We start from the raw sequence: 18,508 nt of genomic DNA on the forward strand, positions 1-18,508 counted from the left end.
TCTATCATGAAATAGCCAGTTTAATAAAGGCTTTTTATAATTTTCTAAAAAAAAGGGTGCCTTGGATTTCCTTCTACTATATTCTACTGAATTCCCGACCCCAAAGAGCACCTTCAAATAATCCTTTTCTAACTCCGTGAGCACCCACAGGGTATATACAGCAATCCTTAAGTTAAATTTACTACTGTTTAATACCTTTTTTACTACCTTCAGAATGTTTTTAAAACCATCACGACACTGAATTGCAAGTGTTAATCAGTGACCTTTCTATTATTTACACAGATTTTGACATATATAACATACAAAGAAAAGAAAAGATTTAGAATCGACACCAGGAGGAAATCTGTTATAAGTTATCATTCAGACACAGTAAAATACATCTCAACATTCACAAAGGTTGGTGAAGGAGAAGCATTACTGCATACACATCTGATTTACATTAATAATTGGTTATTAAATTATTTAGTGTTTCTTTTCCAACAACAAAACCTGAGCCAAATATTACATTTCTATAACTGTGATAAGTTGTTGAATTTAACAAAATACTAAAAACTAGTGCTGTCAATCGATTAAAAACTTTAACTAGATTAATTACACATTTTTTCTGTGATTAATCGCAATAAAAAAAGAAAAGTTTTTGTACGTTTTTAATATTTTTTTTAATATAATAATTTCAAAGTTAATCAAATTAATGTAGAAACAAAAAGACGGTATATTTCAAATACTTGTTTAAATGGCATCTTTTTATGAATGAAGGCCAGTTTGACTGATATTAGGCTAATACAGCTACTGATTGTTTTTGTTTTTTTACATTTATTATTAGGCTTCAAAAATATAACAGTTTTTAATTTAAGTAAACTTAAAACAATGCTAACATAAACCCATAATAAATGTCATGTTTACTCCTGCCCTTCCTGTCTTAACAGTTAGGAAATATACAGAAATTTAATGAAGTTATCAAAGTTATATGCAGTCTGCACTGCATAAACTATAAATTAAATAGTTAATCCATATTAAAGCTACAAAAGTTATTTAGTCAAGAGCAGCGAGTCCTTTTCTCTGTTCCCTTTGTTCTTTAACTTTACTGACAGGAAGCTTTATTGGCTGCTGTCCCTTTAAGAGCAGACAGACACGCGGATCTCACTGTCTATGGATCGCGCCTCATTCTCTCACCACTCTTTTTGTTCATTTTAGACTTTATACAAATCATGTAAGATTGCTCTTATGAGGATAGTCGTTGAAGATATGCCTTGAAGCAAGTCTAAAATAAAACGTAAGCCAGCCCCTTCTGTTGAGCGCGCAGTGTTCTGAGATGATGCCGAACGACCGCTGAATATGACGTCAGCATCAAACATATGTTGAGCCGGAGACGAAAGATCTTTGATTATGTGCCCAGATATGCTAAAGCCCATATTTAAACGAACTAACACGAACGCAGATAGAATTTCAATCAGATTAGGACACCTGATAGTCAGAAAAAATAATACCTCTGAGACCACATTTAACACTTTTAATGGCCTTAAATTTGACAATTTTGATTTATCACTTTTAATACTTTTTAAAACCCCACGGACACCCTGACCCGGGACACTTTTTTCCTTCCACATCCAGCGTTGTTTGAATAGCAAATCCACTCGCGCCCATCTGTTCACCCATTGGTGTGCTGGTCTGAAAACCAGGTGTGCTCAGGCGCATTGTTGGCGTTTTGCTATTTTGAGGCAACTGTGCCATTAACCAAAAGAAAAACCTGGTCTAAAGTCAATAGTGCAGTATTTTGTGTATTATTTAAAGGGTGTGTTAGTAATATGTGCCTAATAAAGCCGGTGCACAACACGCGTACACTCCTGCATAATATAATACACACAAATAAATAGCGAACCCGCAATGGTGCGAGCACAACTGGCTTTTAACTCTTTCCCCACCAGCGTAAAAAAAAAAAAAAAGTTGCCAGCCATCGCCAGGGTTTTTGACCATTTTCACAAAAATGTAATAGCCCATAGAATATTTTCTTTAATAAATATCTGAGCATGCAATATATCAGAATTAGGGCTGTCATTTTTTTAAAGAATCTAATTCGAACGGATATCAAATATCAAGCAATGTATTCGAATATATTCGAATATCTACGCCCACACACACACACACACAAAAAAACGGACCCCGCCGTAACGGAGATTCAATCACAAAAGGATTAACAGTCTGACAGTCATAAACAGCAATCAGGCCACAGCCTGTATGGAAAAATAAATTGTTAACTTAATGTTTGAAGCAGCAGGTTATCAACTCAATCGATATGTGCCACTATATGCAATCATCACAGCTTTCAGTTTGTCTACCGCATCAGATGTCGACGCCGTCCTCTCCAGCATCTGGAATTTGTTTACGGATGGCATAGCAACTCTCAACGGCCACCAGGACTTATACGGTTTTATAAAAGCTATTTATTTGCTGTAAAGTATAAAAATGTCGGTGTAATTAGATTTCACAAACTTAATTCCTATCGACCAGCTCACTTAGCACAGCCCTCGTGGCTCGACTCGTCGAGACTGTTTTCCAAGATGGCCGCCGTCTGTAAACGCGTAATGTGCTGTATTTATAAAGTATCTTCTTATTAAACTGTTTGTACTCTTACAAAGTTCTCAATGCTTCGGTTTGCATGTAGTGACCCTCATTATGCTGCCGTGTTAGTGTGAGGCTATTTTGAGCCTTGTTAGTGGTGTTAACTAGCGATTTAATTTCACTTACTCTGTGCCCCATAGACAAGCGTTATAAGCTAATCTGTTTTTAGAGATAAAACTCTTTACATTCGATTTTCATGAAAACGCATCCCAGAGAACGATCTACTCGGTAACCATCTGTTAATTACCCCTAGGGGCATTTCTCACCGGAGTTGTCCTTTAAGGGCGTGGCCAATTTGAGTGACAGGTGGATAGCCGTATGTCTGCTGTCTGTTAGTCATCACGTCACCTAAGCTCCGCCCACGTCCCGCTGCTTTACCCATTTACTGTTATCCGGGCGTGGCAACGGCCAGCTCGCCTCTACTTTACGCTTTAAAACTGCTCTTCAGAGTCCTATGAGTGATGTTACAGACACTACGTTCATTTCTTTTTTTACAATCTATGGTTTAAAGCAATAGTTCACTTCAAAATGAAAATTCTGTCATCCTTTACTCCCCTCAAGTTGTTTCAAACCTGTATGAATTTCTTTCTTCAGCTGAACACAAGAGAAGATTTTTTGAAGAATGTCAGTAACCAAACAGCTGACTGGAGCCATTGATTTCCATAGTAGGAAAAAAAAATACTAGTCGTATTTGGTTACTGACATTCTTCAAAAAATCTTCCCTTTGAAACAACTTGAGGGCGAGTAAAGGATGACACAATTTTCCTTTTAAAGTGAACTTTCCCTTTAAGTGCAGCTTACCCGCATACAGCCATTCTGACAATAAGTCTTACAAAAGTTAAATGACTACATTGTTTTGTATGAATGAGTGATCAAAATGGTTTTCACACTGTTTTGAAGGAAAAAAACTCTAAGCAACAACATCTAGTTCTGAAAAGCCTTGTGAACGAATGTTCAAAGTGTATTAGATGGCCTCATTTCAGAGACTTAACATTTTAGTTTTTTCCCAAAAACTGTGCATAAACATTATTTTCTCAAAACTACAAACTTTAAAGCCGCACTTGGCTACTTTTGCTCTTTGCGCGTGCATTTGTTGACATGACAACCCTGATAGCCCTGAACTAGTGATGCGCGGGTCGTCTCATAACCCGCGGACCCCGTATGTCTATTTAATGGTCGCAGGTGTGCGGCAGGTTGTAAAAATATATACAGTGGTGCGGTGCGGGCCAAATAACTTCATAAAAGCGTCCCGCGGGTCGGTGCAGCACTAACAGTTCCCCTGAACACTGGAGGAGGAGTTCACATGCAGGTGTTCTTCTGGCGGCGCGTGTGAAATGTCTTCATCCCAGGTACAGTCCGTGGCATATGTCTCAGCATGTCTATGAATATAATTTCATGGGTTTTATTTTTTTCAAACGCCAAATAATCACGATGCTCACGTTTACAAGCCAGCGTCATTATAGTAGTCTATTGGTTACCGTTTTCCAGAATCTATATGATACTTCAGTTCAATGTTTGAGTGGTAGGTAATCACCGTAACAAGCAGGACGGCATAGGTCGGGCACGCCTCCTTCAGCTCACGCCGACGAGCAAACGCTGGTCACATGTTGATCCTCGTCCTGCCTTTAATCACATCACTTTTTCGTTTCCTCTTATTGCTTTCCTCCAACAAAACCTTTTCTTTCTTATGTGTCTGTGCTGCTTCGGACATGACTATATTATCCGATGAACAAAGTTGGGCTCGCAGGTCCGAATTTAAGGAAGTGTGTGTGTTGGTGGAAGTGACGTATATGCCGTAAAGCAGTCGAATTTTGTAGTTCTTTTTGTTCTCGGGTTACTACCCGAAACCCGAAGTTTAAAAGTACGATTAAAAACGATACAGACCCCATCAGGCTATAGCAGACGTGTCATTCAACCTATTGTAAGTCGATGTATCATCACAAGAGTCTTAAAAAATATATTATGAAGGTTGAAAAGTTACCTAGTGCTGCTTTAATGTACATGTTGCTCACATATTACTGTAGCCCCAATTGTGCTGAATACATTGTAATCAGACTTTATCTATTAATTTGCTTTAAAGCAACTGAAAAAACACAAATGTCAGAGCATGTCAAACTTCTTCAGGGCCACAAAATAGCCTTAGATTCCAAAGGGTTGAAGACAGACAGACCTCCTATGCGACATTTTGTACAAACAATGGAGTGGTTCACACCAAAAGCTCTCAGGGTCGTTTACGGTAATGATCTTTTGGCGCTACATCCTTTAATATTTTTATCTTAAGCAAAACGCACTTCATTCAGGCCTTTTCCACTCTGTGTGCGTTTTTTCTCTCTCCCACTAAAGCGCCACATTAAAAAATGTGTCACTTCCCACAAAAGTTGGCTTAAAGATTTCACCGTGCTTTTCATTCACACTCAGACTCTCTCCGTTAGTTGAATAAGCCCCACCATGAAGTGTCCATTAACCAAAGAGGAAGACTGAAAAGGTTAAATGTACATACCAACCATAAAACTCCCATTAAGATGTCATGAGGTCTTTAAAACAACAACATTTTGAACAAGCAGGAATTATTGCATTATGTTTATAAGTATTTGTTTGCTTATTAATGATGTGGATTCGTAATACAATCTATATGTGATGAAATATGATGTCTTGTTTCATTGGCCTCATCCCATTATAACTGCCATTAGCGTTTCTTCTTCTTCATGGCTTGTCTTACTCTCTCACACACACATCATGCTCATTGTGGTATTTTCTGTATCTACCGATGTCCACCAGGATGCACATCTCATGGGTTATTAAAAATAAAGAGCGCAGAAATCAATATTCAGAGCTCCAGAAAGCCTGGCTGACAATTACATTGGAAAGCTCTTACAGAAACCATTTAGGAAACCAGTGCAATAAAGCTACTGGGAAATTGTGGCTAACGACAGCATCCCACTTATGCAGAATGAGATTTTAGCAGCTTTTACAAGAATCTACCAAACACGTTCCAACCCCCTAAATTGGAAGAAAAAAAAACATCTAGTGGCAGCATTTCAGTCGGAGTATTGTAACGATTCACTCGCTTTCTTGATGCATCGATTACAAATCCTGACATATGCATCCATCTTGTATTTTTGAATCGTGAATCGTTTGTTTCGGTCATAATAATTGATCTAAAATGATAGGAATCGAATGACCCCGTGATTTGGCCGTGATTAAGTGCTTTAAAGGGATCCCCTGGTGTTGAGACTTGTATGGCTTAATATAACATAAATGATGTCTCTTACTGAATTATGTAGTAGAAAACCCATAAAAGATTTACGTTATTTAAAAAATCGATTTTATATTTGGACCATGGGTGGCGCCATTTTGTTTGCGTTCTAGGTTGATGACGTAGAGTGGTTGCACTCCTCAATCAGCTGGCGCTACCCGTAGCTATTTTTACCACAACGCAACTCGAAAATTGTTTCAGAATTAAACAAAACCAATGAATTGCTTTGTAATTGTACTTAAAACACACTCAAACATACATGTGCACACAAACTCTCTCTCTCACAGACTCGCACACACCCCAACAGATCGGCGCGGACACACACACACACGCACTGCGTGCGCGCATACATAACCCTCAATCACTATTCCCTGTGTCGATATTATAGATAGACTGTTGATATGCAGTAGATGAACTGTAATGCCTAATGTAACCAGCAGAGGGAAATATCTAGGTAGGACGATGGGATATAGGGTAACGTGAGGAAGAGAGGCAGGATGTTTTGGTGATGATGCATGGGATTGGTTTGTGCATTAAAGTTTGAGCACAAGCTCAGTGAATTAACCACAATCTTTAAACTTTCATTTTTAAGACACAATAACATTACCTACTTTTGTTCAATAATACAACTTGAAGGAGTGAATGAAGACGATCGAGTGCGTGAAGTCGGACAGCTGTTTGTAAATCGGCTGTACACTCGTTATTGCGGTGCAACGTGAGACTGAATGACTGCACTCGAACATGTCCACTATGGTGTCGGACAACACTACAAATGGCCGTTCCTTCAAATAATGCCCTATTTCAGGGTATAGGGGGTCGATTTCAGATTCAGCCCCTGTCGTGGAGACTGAGCAGCCCAACATCTCGATTGAGACAGCGCAGTCTGTCAGGTGTGTGTGCGCGCCCGCCGATCTGTTTGTGACTTGTGTAGGTGAGTTTGTGTGCACATGTATGTTTGAGTGTGTTTTAAGTACAATTACAAAGCAATTCATTGGTTTTGTTTAACTCTGAAACAATTTTCGAGTTGCGTTGTGGTAAAAATAGCTACGGGTAACGCCAGCTGATTGAGGAGTTCAACCAATCTACGTCATCAACCTAGAACGCAAACAAGATGGCGCCGCCCATGGTCCAAATATAAAATCGATTTTTTAAATAACGTAAATCTTTCATGGGTTTTCTACTACATATTTAAGTAAAGGACATAATTTATGTTTTATTAAGCCATACAAGTCTCAACACCATGGGATCCCTTTAAAATATATAAGCATTAAATTATTACATGCACAAATAAGTGGCTTGCTCCCTCACTCACCTGAACTCGTTCCTGGGAAAGTGCATGATATTCTAGAGATCGTCAAAATTGTGGGATTTAACTGCTTGCATACAGTATTATTGTATACAGTTCATAATATTATTGTATATGGTATAATAATAATAATTAAAAACATCACGCATACACATTCTGTTGTTTCCATAAGGTAAAAAAAAAACATTTAAAGGGTTAGTTCACCCAAAAATGTAAATTCAGTCATTAATTCCTCCCCCTCATGTGGTTTGACACCCGTCAGACCTCCGTTCATCTTCAGACACAGATGAAGATATTAGTGTTGAAATCCGACGGCTCAGAAAGGCCTTCATTGACACCAATGTCATTTCCTCTCTCAAGACCCATAAAGGCACTAAAGATGGCGATACAAAGCCCATCTCACTACAGCGGCTCTACAATCATTGATGAAGACACCAGGATAGCTTTTGTGCGCAAAAAAACGAAATCACGACTTAAATGGCGATGGGCCAATTTCAAAACACCGCTTTGAAAAGCATTAATGAATCAGTGGTTCCGATCGCCAAAGTCACGTGATTTCAGCAGTTTGGCAGTTTGACGCGATTCGAATCATTATTTTGTGTAATTCTCCTTGCATGTACATGCAATTTAACAGCCAGCCAAACTCCATCCATAAAGTACAGACGAGTCTAGTGTTGTCAAAAATATTGATATTTCGATATGTATCGATACTGGAGTATCTGAAACGATACGATTCTCAGTTTTTACAGTATCGATACCAGCTGTGCTCTCCTCTCCGACCGAAAGCGAGCTGACACACACCGGCATATTCTCACTCAGCCCGGTTAACCTCTGAGCACGGCGAACGCGCGTTCTGCTGGACTTTTTCCTCATGACAGTGTGTTAGTGTGTGATCCGTCTGAATTTCGCGCGGGATTGCACATAAATTAATTCTACTAACGCTAATCCCCGCAGATTTCTTGCTCACATCTGAAAGGCACACACATAGCCTACTGTAATAAAGCCGCCTCTGACATGATACAAATGCAAACATTTGCTTCTTTTTCCAGCTTATTATTGGTCAAATACACTCACAGAATTATCATTGCACATCTGGAAGAGTATTAACGTAACCACAGTCGCAAACAGTTCAGGAAGAACGAGTAACAGGAACAGTGTTTAGGATCCATGCGTCCGTTAGTCTTAAAGGGACCGCAGTCATTTATTATCCAAACTACAGAAAGACAAACGATCAACTGCTCTTGACTGATCAACTTGTGTAACTTTAATTGTTTCATCTGTACGCTATTGCATTTTTTACAAAGAACATTATCCAATGTTGTTTTAAATGTAATTACTATGCATTTTTTTAATTCAGTTTCTTATCTGAATGTTAGACCTACCTGAAAAAATAAAGCAGTCTATTTATTTTGTATCTTCTCCTCTATTGCATTTATTTGTGCTATTTTTTGTAATCTGTTTATTTGTTCTTATTTTATTACTGTTTACTTGTCTTTTTAAATTCAATTTACCATTCGAAATCAAGCTTTCTTGTGCCGTGTGTGTAAGCTATTGCAACACAATTACCCCGCTGTAAAAAATACATTGAGATAATTTTAATAGTAATTGATCAATAATTGTTCAAATCAAAATGATGCCCAACCCTAAGAAACATGCTGGCCACATGAATTTTTAGTAAAAAAGAACAATGAATAATAACAAGTTCTGTTGTCATATTAAGCATCTTATCTTTTTTTTTTTTTTTTTACTGTGGTATCGATTTAGTATCGATATATCAATATTTAAGTCTGGTATCGTATCGAAGTCATCATTTTGGTATCGTGACAACACTAGACGAGTCAGGATTCATCTTAGTCTTTGCCGTTTAATAAGATGCCAAGTGCATTATGAATAAGGAGTAAAACTGTAAATAAACAGCAAATACACAAGATTAGAACAATTATCCAATGACTAAAGAAGATTCATGTAGTTCTGAAACTTTTATCTGTAAATGTCTCAAATAAATTCAATATAATCAATTTACATAAATGGGATCATCAGATGACCAAGAAAACAGTAACAAATACAGATATTCACGCATATAAGTAGTTATTTTACCAAAGTAGACTGAAATCAACACACTGAGTGCTATATCAAACAAAGGCTAAGCTAATAGCTAAAGGCTATCACAAAAAATGCATTAACTCAACGCCTTAAACAAACGTATCGCAAATATGTAGGGCTGTACTAGAATAATCGAATATTCGAATATTCGTTCGGTGAGGTGGCATTCGATTTTCAGTTTTGAGATTCGAAGATTCGTTTTTGTTTTTTTTCTTCAACGCTCGACTTCCGTCGCGGACTCATTCTCACTCATGCTTGAAATAATAATAATAAATTAAAAAAAACACCGCAACATGCTTTCAATAAAAGCATCGCGCATTTTAAAGATTTAAATTAACAAAAAGTCAGAATAAGACAAAATAAATCCCTTATATAGAATAAAACTAATTGTAATAGATATTATATTTTGTGTCATTTTAAAAACAATTCATTTATTCTTATTCAACTGTTTATAAGCATGCTACCGTGTTCTTTATTTATTACAGTTCGTTGAAATCACTGTGTGTTACTAATTTAATTTCTGTTTTGGGATTCATTTGTGTTAAAGAAAGGTTCGTTATTAATACCTTATTAAAGTTCTTGCTCTCAACAGACTTTGTGTTTTGTATCACTTGTGCACTGTCCGTTTTCGGAGCATAAACCTGCCCGTGTAATGTGTACCGGAAACTGTTCTGTTTAAAAGATTATTAAATGTTTATTAATATTTAAAGAATTTGTGCCACCTGATCATATTGCACCAAATGCAACACTGCACTCCACTGGGTCTGCCGCAACACATTTAGGATGCCGAAGAGTGAAACGTGAAGTCGTGAAAGATGATACAAATGCAAACCGACACTATTATTATATATTTAGCCCCACCCACCGAAGCTTCGAATATTCGATATTGATTGCCACCTAAGCTTCGAAGCTCAAAAAATGGCATTCGAAACAGCCCTACAAATATGTATAATCAAGCATTATATAATGAAGAATTAACTTACAGATGATGCTTTTACAAACACGAAACAAAGGATGGCATCCAAAGATTGAGGAGATGCTGACTGGTGAAATGTGGTCACTTATTTTTCTAGAGAATTGCCCCTAGGTGGCGCCAAAACTACAACAACTATACAAAATAAAAGTGACAAGTAAACTTGGAGCAGAACAAATTGATATACTTATTCATTAACAGTTTGAAGCTTTGTTTTGAAATCGGCCATCACTATATAAGGCCCTGTCCACACGAACACGGGTATTTTTAAAACCGCAGCTTTTTCTACACGGTTTGGCTGTTCTTCCACACGCAAACGCTGTATCCGGTTACTAAAACCGGACTTTTTTAAAAACTCCGGCCAGGGTGAAGATTTTTAGAAACTCCGGTTACAGCGTTGTCGTGTAGATGGTGAAACCGGAGATTTCGGCTTTTTAAATTGAAGTGCGCGCCGTTCTCTCCTCTGTTTGACGTCAGATTTTCCACATCTCCTTTTGATTTACGTGAGTCGATTCTATGCGGCGGACTCCACTAACAGCGCTTATCACATGTATATCCTACAGATACATGTTCAGTTATTTCATTGTATTGCAGAGCAAAGTTGCCAGAATGCAATAATACAAAATAGTAAAGCAAGTGTGTGAAGCTATTACAGTCCACTTCGGTCCTGCACCTGTGTATACAGTTACCTGTCACTGAGTCCAAAGCAAAGGAACTCGTAGAAGGGTTTCACTTGAGCCCATGGCATCCCTCAGTCAGTGCAATGTGCATCGGTGCAGTGAATGGGACCCATGTGGAAATCAGGCAGCCAATCATAGCGTAGTTTTGAGTTCTCATGTGGACAGATTTTTTTTAAAACCGTGCTTGTGTGGACGCGATTGTTTTTTAAAACGGAGGAGGAAAAACTCTGGTAATAAAAATACCTGTGTACGTGTGGACTAGGCCTAATCGCTTCATCAATGATTGTAGAGCCGCTGTAGTGAGATGGGCTTTGTATCGACGTCTTTAGTGCCTTTATGGGTCTTGAGAGAGGAAATGACATTGGTGTCAATGAAGGCCTTTCTGAGCCGTCGGATTTCAACACTAATATCTTCATCTGTGTCTGAAGATGAACGGAGGTCTGACGGGTTTCAAACGACATGAGGGTAAGTAATTAATGACTGAATTTTCATTTTTGGGTGAACTAACCCTTTAATGCTGAAGTGTGAAGTGTGTATGTACATCACTATCTTTCCATAAACAATTCCTACGGGTCTAAAGCCGAGCTCAGACTACAGGAGTTTTTAAATCTTAACCAGAATATATGAGCGGAGTCGAGTGGTGTGATTTTGAATGGAGAGAGATGTAGAGTTTTTAAAAGAGAGCGCTCCACTACTGCTCCATCACAAGTACAATAATACCATAATATAACTGCATTTTTAGCCAGAACTCACACGTTAAACACATTTAACTAGCTTGATAGAAATGGATCACTCAAATCCGAAAGTAGGTATAGAATATGATGGCGCAATGGATATGAGCGGGACGTTATAGTTCAAGGAATTCTTTAGTACCTTCTACATACTGAATATGATCGAGTGAAAGCACATTTTAAACAGGTAGCACTTATTCACACACGCAATCGCTCTCTCTAATCCATTCAAACAAATGTAATCTAATAGTGCTATATCTGCTTACAGTTATCGGTTTCTGATTTTGAATGAGCAGAAATCTGTAATGTAATACTATTTTCATCTTTCCACACTAAATTTGCATTGCAAAAAGCAGCAATGCTGTTTTAATGGTGATAAAGCCTAATATCTCCTATAGTTTATTTTTTTCATTTCATGTTATAAAGCCGACTTTTGTGATATTTCAGAGCTTACTTAAATGCTTTTGCGTTTAGCCGCAAATTTCCTTGGAGCAAAGACGGAGCGGTGTTTTTTAGATATCAGTGAGCGAGGAGTGGGAGCGGGAAATTGTGATCCTGGAGCGGAGTGATTATTGAATGCTTAAAGCGTGGAAGGGAAATTGCTGCCGCTCACATACTCGGATCTTAACCGATTGTGAAATCTGGTTGCATCACGCAAATAAGGAGAATCTTCACAGGTTTTCTTCTTTCAAATCTCGAACCTGCAAGATTGAAAACGCGATTTGAAATCCTAAATATCAATCATGTTTGATATTGTCGGGACGGCCCCAGTGTATCCACGAGGTTAAAGATTTGACTAGGGATGTTAACCGATGACCGCTTGACCGTATCAACGTTAACCTATCAAAGTTGTCGGTTAAAAAAAAAATTGATCTCTTAATAAGTCTATTATAGACAGTGAACTAAACGCTACTACAGTTAGCCGTCTCATACCAAAAACTTTTTGTGTGACGTGAACAAATCCCTCACACTCAATTTTTCCAAACTCGCCTGTTTGTACTTAATAAAATGAGCTGCGGAAAGGTTTCAAATGAGCTTCTAACACTAGATAAATGCCTTTATTTTCAACACGATCCCCTTGTTCCCAAACCATTTCGAAACTAAGGAGCCATTTGTCCTCCGATTACAAACAAGCTCCACGGCGCCGTGTTTGCGGGACTCATGTTTCGCGCTGTAGGGGATTTAAAAAAAGCGACGTGAGTGGAAGGGAGGCGGCGGCGCCGGGACAGCGCGCATGTGTGTGTGAGAGAGCGGGAGGCAGAGCGGCAGAGATGCGACAGAGTTGTGAAATTGCATGAGCAGCTCACGGCTGTTATTTCAAATAGCGCAGCATATTTTAAACTATTCGGTTAACCGGTTTCAACCGGCTAATGAGGCTCGGTGGTCGGTGAAGAAAATGTTTAGTTTTCGCAATCCCTAGATTTGACCTGAAAATGCATCACATTACCAGATAATCAGGACCGAACATCAGAACCGGCCGATGCCCTGGACGCAATTTTTTTCTCCAAATGTCGGGAGAGGTAAATTAGGAATAAATTGGCCTGGAACTCCTGTAGTCTGAGCCCATTTTAAAGGTGGTAAATTATTGCCAACCTCAATAAATCAAGTGTTTGTCAAGTAATAATTTCAATAACATGCTACCTGTCTTCGGATTCGTCTGCTGACAGCATGTCTTCAGATTCTGCCATTTCCCTGAGAACAAAAAGGCATAATAAATCATATACGGCTACATTTCAATACTAATAATAATAATAATAATGTGTTCGATTTATATAGCGCTTTTCAAGGCACTCAAAGCGCTTTACATAGAAGGGGGGGGAATCTCCTCAACCACCACCAATGTGCAGCATCCACCTGGATGATGCGACGGCGGCCATATTGCGCCAGAACGCTCACCACACACCAGCTGATTGGTGGAGAGGAGACCGAGTGATGAAGCCAATCAGGAGAGGGGGATGATTAGAAGGCCATGATGGACAGAGGCCAATGGGCAAATTTGGCCAGGATGCCGGGGTTACACCCCTACTCTTTATCGAAGGACATCCTGGGATTTTTAAATGACCACAGAGTCAGGACCTCGGTTTAACGTCTCATCCGAAAGACGAATACAAGAGCGTGAAAAAAAGACCTGCCGATATCGACTTTTACAGATGCCGATTATTTTTTGTTCTAAGAACTATAATTGGCATCATATACAAACAAAAATCTACTTTTATTCAATGCAGAATTTTGTTTTCTTTTAAAAAAAGAAAAAAAGACTGTAATAAAATAAGAACAAATAAACACAACAGCACAAATTACAGCAATAGAATGAAGGGAAATATGACAAACACAGCTTTATCTTTTTCAGGTGGGCATTAGTGTTACACTCAAAGTCAGCAAGTCTTCAAGTCAGACAGCAACTGACGTTATTACCAAAATTATTAACAAAAATGGACCCTGCGGAAAATCAGTAGGTCGGTGCATCTCTATTGTAAACTCACTCAGGGTTGAACATCAGCAGAAGTGTGCGCCTCCTGCACCTGACTTCATATCAACCGTATGATCTGCCAGGGCATTGGTTGATAATAGGACTTAGAACTTTTTGTACACACACTGCAGTCTATACTGTATGAACAGAATTTGTTGCAATGGAGAAGTCGATAATTTAGCAAACCTCCTGCACATACCTGTCCAACAGAAGACATGCCAACCGCGCATCGCTCTTCATACCCATGCCGGAATAGTTGCTCCCAGAGAGCAAGATGTTAGTGGCCAACATGAAATCCCCCGCTTGTATCCCGCACTTTACAGTAGGCTGCGAGCTCCACCTCCACACAGTGTGGCCATTCGGACAGGTCTGAGAGTAAACAGCAGCAAGTTGGAAAACATTAGGCCTGTAATCTCCCAGTCGATTAGTCAATTATTAGTCGACACATTCTGACTAGACCAAAAATCAGATTAGTCGATTTCTGATAAGCTGTTCTGAAGCTTAAAGTAGGGAGAGCTGAGCGTCGCCATCTTGCGAGCGAGTCATCGCGTGTCACTCCCGGATAACAGAAAATGGGCAAAAAGTCGGGGTGTGGGCGGAGCTTAGGTGACGCAATGACTATAGACGGCGGATAAATGGCAATCCACCTGTCACTCAAAGTGGCCACGCCCTTAATTATGCAGAACTTTAAGGCTTTATATAATGTAAACGAATGAGTTATAAAAAAAATTCTCCCCCCTCAGAGTCATCATGAAGGTCAAAATTAGCCATATAGGTCAAAACCACAATTTGTCCCAGGCTGTAAACATGTTTTTTTTCTGCTGTAAAGTTGGGCATTTTACCATGAGGCTCAATGAGATTCTGTTCCTTCTGGAGTCTGCCTCTAGTGGCCAGTCGATGAACTACAGTTTAAATCACTTCCCTATCGGCTTCAAGAGAGATCGCGGCAGGTTGCCGCTTGGTTTTGTCGCATTCATTTCATCAGGTTGGAAAGCACTAAAATTTGTCAACAGTCTGTCTTCAGAACACCCCCCTTGTTTTCACTTCTTTTGGATTAGCCCAACCCACTGCAGAAGAGAGACAGATTCAAGTAGGCTACTTTGCTGTATATTATTTAATTGTGAGAGCGTTTCCTAGTCAGTCCTCTTCTACCATGTCAACAAACTAGGGATGCGCGATATACCGGTACTGGAAAAATACCGGTATATATTTTATTTAAAACGGTACGATATCATGATTTGGCACATTTCGGTATATGCTGCTGTTCCGAAGTTCACCGCTAGATGGCAGCGCGCTACCCAAACTGACCCGAAACAACCGGCTAATGTGACAACAACATAGACGGACAAAATGGATAAAGCAGTTGAATCTCACTCAAGATGCCCAAAACGAATTAATAAAGAGAGGAGTAGAAGTGACATTTGTAATGACTTTGCTTATAAAACTGATGAAGAACCATCAGCCAAGAAGCATCTGTCACTATCCTGACTTTAAGACTTCTTAAGAGATCGACAGGTCAGTGAATCATTCAAATAAATCTCATTTAGACATTTATTTTCTTTTAACACTGATCAACGCACACACACAGCCTAACATAAGATCGAATATCACAATCTCCAGCGTTCGTTTCAACCAATGACATTTAGATCTCATTATATTTGCACGCGTACTATTGCACTATTTATATTCCCGTTAGACACAACCTTCTGTGTTTATGTGAATAACTTACTCACTAAAGACGGACATTTGCACATAATTCTGTGTATTTGACTGTTTAAGGAAACTTAATGTGTAATGTGCGAGCGTGACTAAGTGACAGGCGTGTGTGTGTGTCGTATGAGCTCATATCTCCTGTAACTGTTATTACGAAATGCTATAAAATCTCTTGCGTGTTCAAATGATTTCCGTTATCCATCCCGAGACGAGCGTTAAATGTTGAATAGGATTATGCAGATTGCTTTAGTGTAGTGCGATGTCTTTTAAAACCAGAAGCAATTTGCTAATTTTGAGAGATTTTTGCTGAAATTATTTCTCACAAGAAAGTTTTCAAATGACTGATTTGATGTGATAAGCTTTGCTGATTAATTTACTAATAAACATTTGTGGTAATTTCCCACTTTATAAACTCAAAACTTGCATAGGCTAATTGTTCTCATTCGCGTGCAATATACCCGCGCTAATATCAGACCTTGTGGTATCGATTTAATATCGGTACTTCGGTATTAGATTGTGGTACAGTACCGAAGCCAAAATTGTGGTATCGAGCCATCCCTACAACAAACACATCGGCAGTGTGGCAGCATTTTTATAAAAATAGAAAATGGGAAAAAAGTTGAACGCACATTTTCTATATCACAGCTCGACTACTAACATGTCATATCATCTAAAAATGGTAAGCTAACCTGTCTGCATTAGGTTGCCCTGTCTTTTTCAAGTAGGCTACATGAACATATCAGAATTGCCATATTTCAATGTTTTAGTGTAATAATCGTTTTATAACTGCATGCTCTTTATTAAAAAAAAATATTTGGAGCCTAATGCGCGATGCACTGTGCCCACTGTTTGTATTAGTTATGAGCCTATGCTTTATTTTTCAGTTATTCACTTTATTTCGTTTCTGCTCTTGATCTAGCTTGTTTAATCAATATTCCTTTTTTATTAAAGTGGATGTGCCTTTTGTGTTTAAGATTAAAAGCTTTAAGTTAATAGTCTATTCATGTCTCAGCCGCAAAGCTGAGCTCATATGTTTGAGCTGCACGGAGCAGCTGAAATGATAGTGTCTGTTGTAAAGGGTGACTTTGTGCCTCTCAACAGACACAAAGTGCAATTAAAATGTCTGTTCAACATGAACAGGTCCCTTACGTGACAACGATATGCAATTAGCCACTTAGCTATTGTTTAAATTCACCTAAATAGTTCTTTAGACGGCTAGCTGTATCTCGCGCTGAAGTCCTGTGGGAACTCAGCGGTAGCCAGAAAAAAAGGCAAATAGTCCAGTTGGGAAAAGCGTTGTGTGTGTGAAGCATGATTATTTTATTACTGCACATCTTTCTTCAAGCCGTGTGTGCCCAAATGGAAGGATAAATAAAGTTTACATTTCCTCCACAGTGGCTGCACCCGTCTTTAACCACGGATATTTTACCACTGAATAATTACAATAACCCTGTTAGTTATTTATTAGGGCCCAAGCCCTGAAAGGGCGCAGAGCCCTATTGTTCTTCTAAGGATTATTATTATTAGGGCCCAAGCCCTGAAAGGGCGCAGAGCCCTATTGTTCTTCTAAGGATTATTAGGGCCCAAGCCCTGAAAGGGCGCAGAGCCCTATTGTTCTTCTAAGGACAATTTAGCTTTTTCGACTATTCGGGCACTTTCGGGGCCCTTATCATGCTCGAAAACTCTTGAAACTTTGCACAAACATCGGAATCTGCGGCCATCAGGGCCGGACCAAAGCTGGTACCCGGGCGTGGCAGGGGGGCTCGACAGCGCCCCCTAAAGTGGGGTCTGAAAACATGGTCTATTAATCAAACACACTTGCACGCACATGTATGAAACTCGGTACACATATAGAGCTCATCGGGCCGAACAACTTTCGTGCTCTAAGTTATGTGTCAGCCCAACAGGAAGTGAGCTATTATGGGTTGTTCGGAAAACGCATGCTCTGGAATTTGCGATACTCCTCCTAGACGATTCACCCGATCAGCACCAAACTCGGTCAGCATGAAGTCAAGACACTGAGGATGCTAAATTGCGAGCAACTTTTTGATATCTCAAACGGTTAGGCTGTGGCGAGGAGACGAATTTATGGCGAGAAAAGGGAAACAGGAAGTGTGTTATAACTTCTGCATTCATTAATTCATTTTGATGAAACTTCAGCTGTGTGTTCGTTGTAAGAGGCTGATCACATGGATATGACTTTTGTGAGTCAAAGTTATAGCGCCACCAACTGGCAGCAGGAAGTGTGTCACTTTCAAAATGCATTTGAAATCACCATCTTATTTTTACCCGATTTACTTCAAACTTCATCAGTATAATGTCAAACCAGAGCAGATATAAAGCTGGTAAGCACTTCCTGATATTGTATATACTGTTGCCACGGCAACACATCAAACTATAACATTCTTTTTCGCTCCTTTTGAGACTCTTAAAATGCTTCAAATTACATGAAACTCAACACACACATCAGACATGCTGTCCAGTAGATAAGGGCAAAGACTCAGAAACGGGCGTGGTGGAGGAGCTCAGTAGCGCCATCTTTTGACAAAAGTAATGCAATCTTTTGTCAAAAGTGGGGGGGTTAGTTTTATCTTCAGTCACCAAACTCTGTATATACATTGTTCTCTTTGAGCTGAACAACTTTCTAATTTACAGTC

At 39.1% G+C, this 18,508-nt stretch overlaps 1 protein-coding gene across 3 annotated transcripts in view; it reads right to left on the minus strand.

Moving 5' to 3' along the window:
- foxk2b (forkhead box K2b) overlaps positions 1-18,508 on the minus strand; it is a 111,880-nt gene that overhangs the window by 62,769 nt on the left and 30,603 nt on the right. For all 3 annotated transcript variants that reach the window (XM_067456323.1, XM_067456325.1, XM_067456324.1), the window contains exons 5-6: positions 14,338-14,507; positions 13,310-13,360 (exon numbers count right to left, since the gene is read on the minus strand). In XM_067456323.1, the coding sequence (XP_067312424.1) occupies positions 13,310-13,360; positions 14,338-14,507 (221 nt within the window). The remainder of the gene's footprint in view (positions 1-13,309; positions 13,361-14,337; positions 14,508-18,508) is intronic.

The sequence above is a fragment of the Pseudorasbora parva genome, chromosome 2, assembly GCF_024679245.1.
Source record: "Pseudorasbora parva isolate DD20220531a chromosome 2, ASM2467924v1, whole genome shotgun sequence".
NCBI lineage: Eukaryota > Metazoa > Chordata > Actinopteri > Cypriniformes > Gobionidae > Pseudorasbora > Pseudorasbora parva.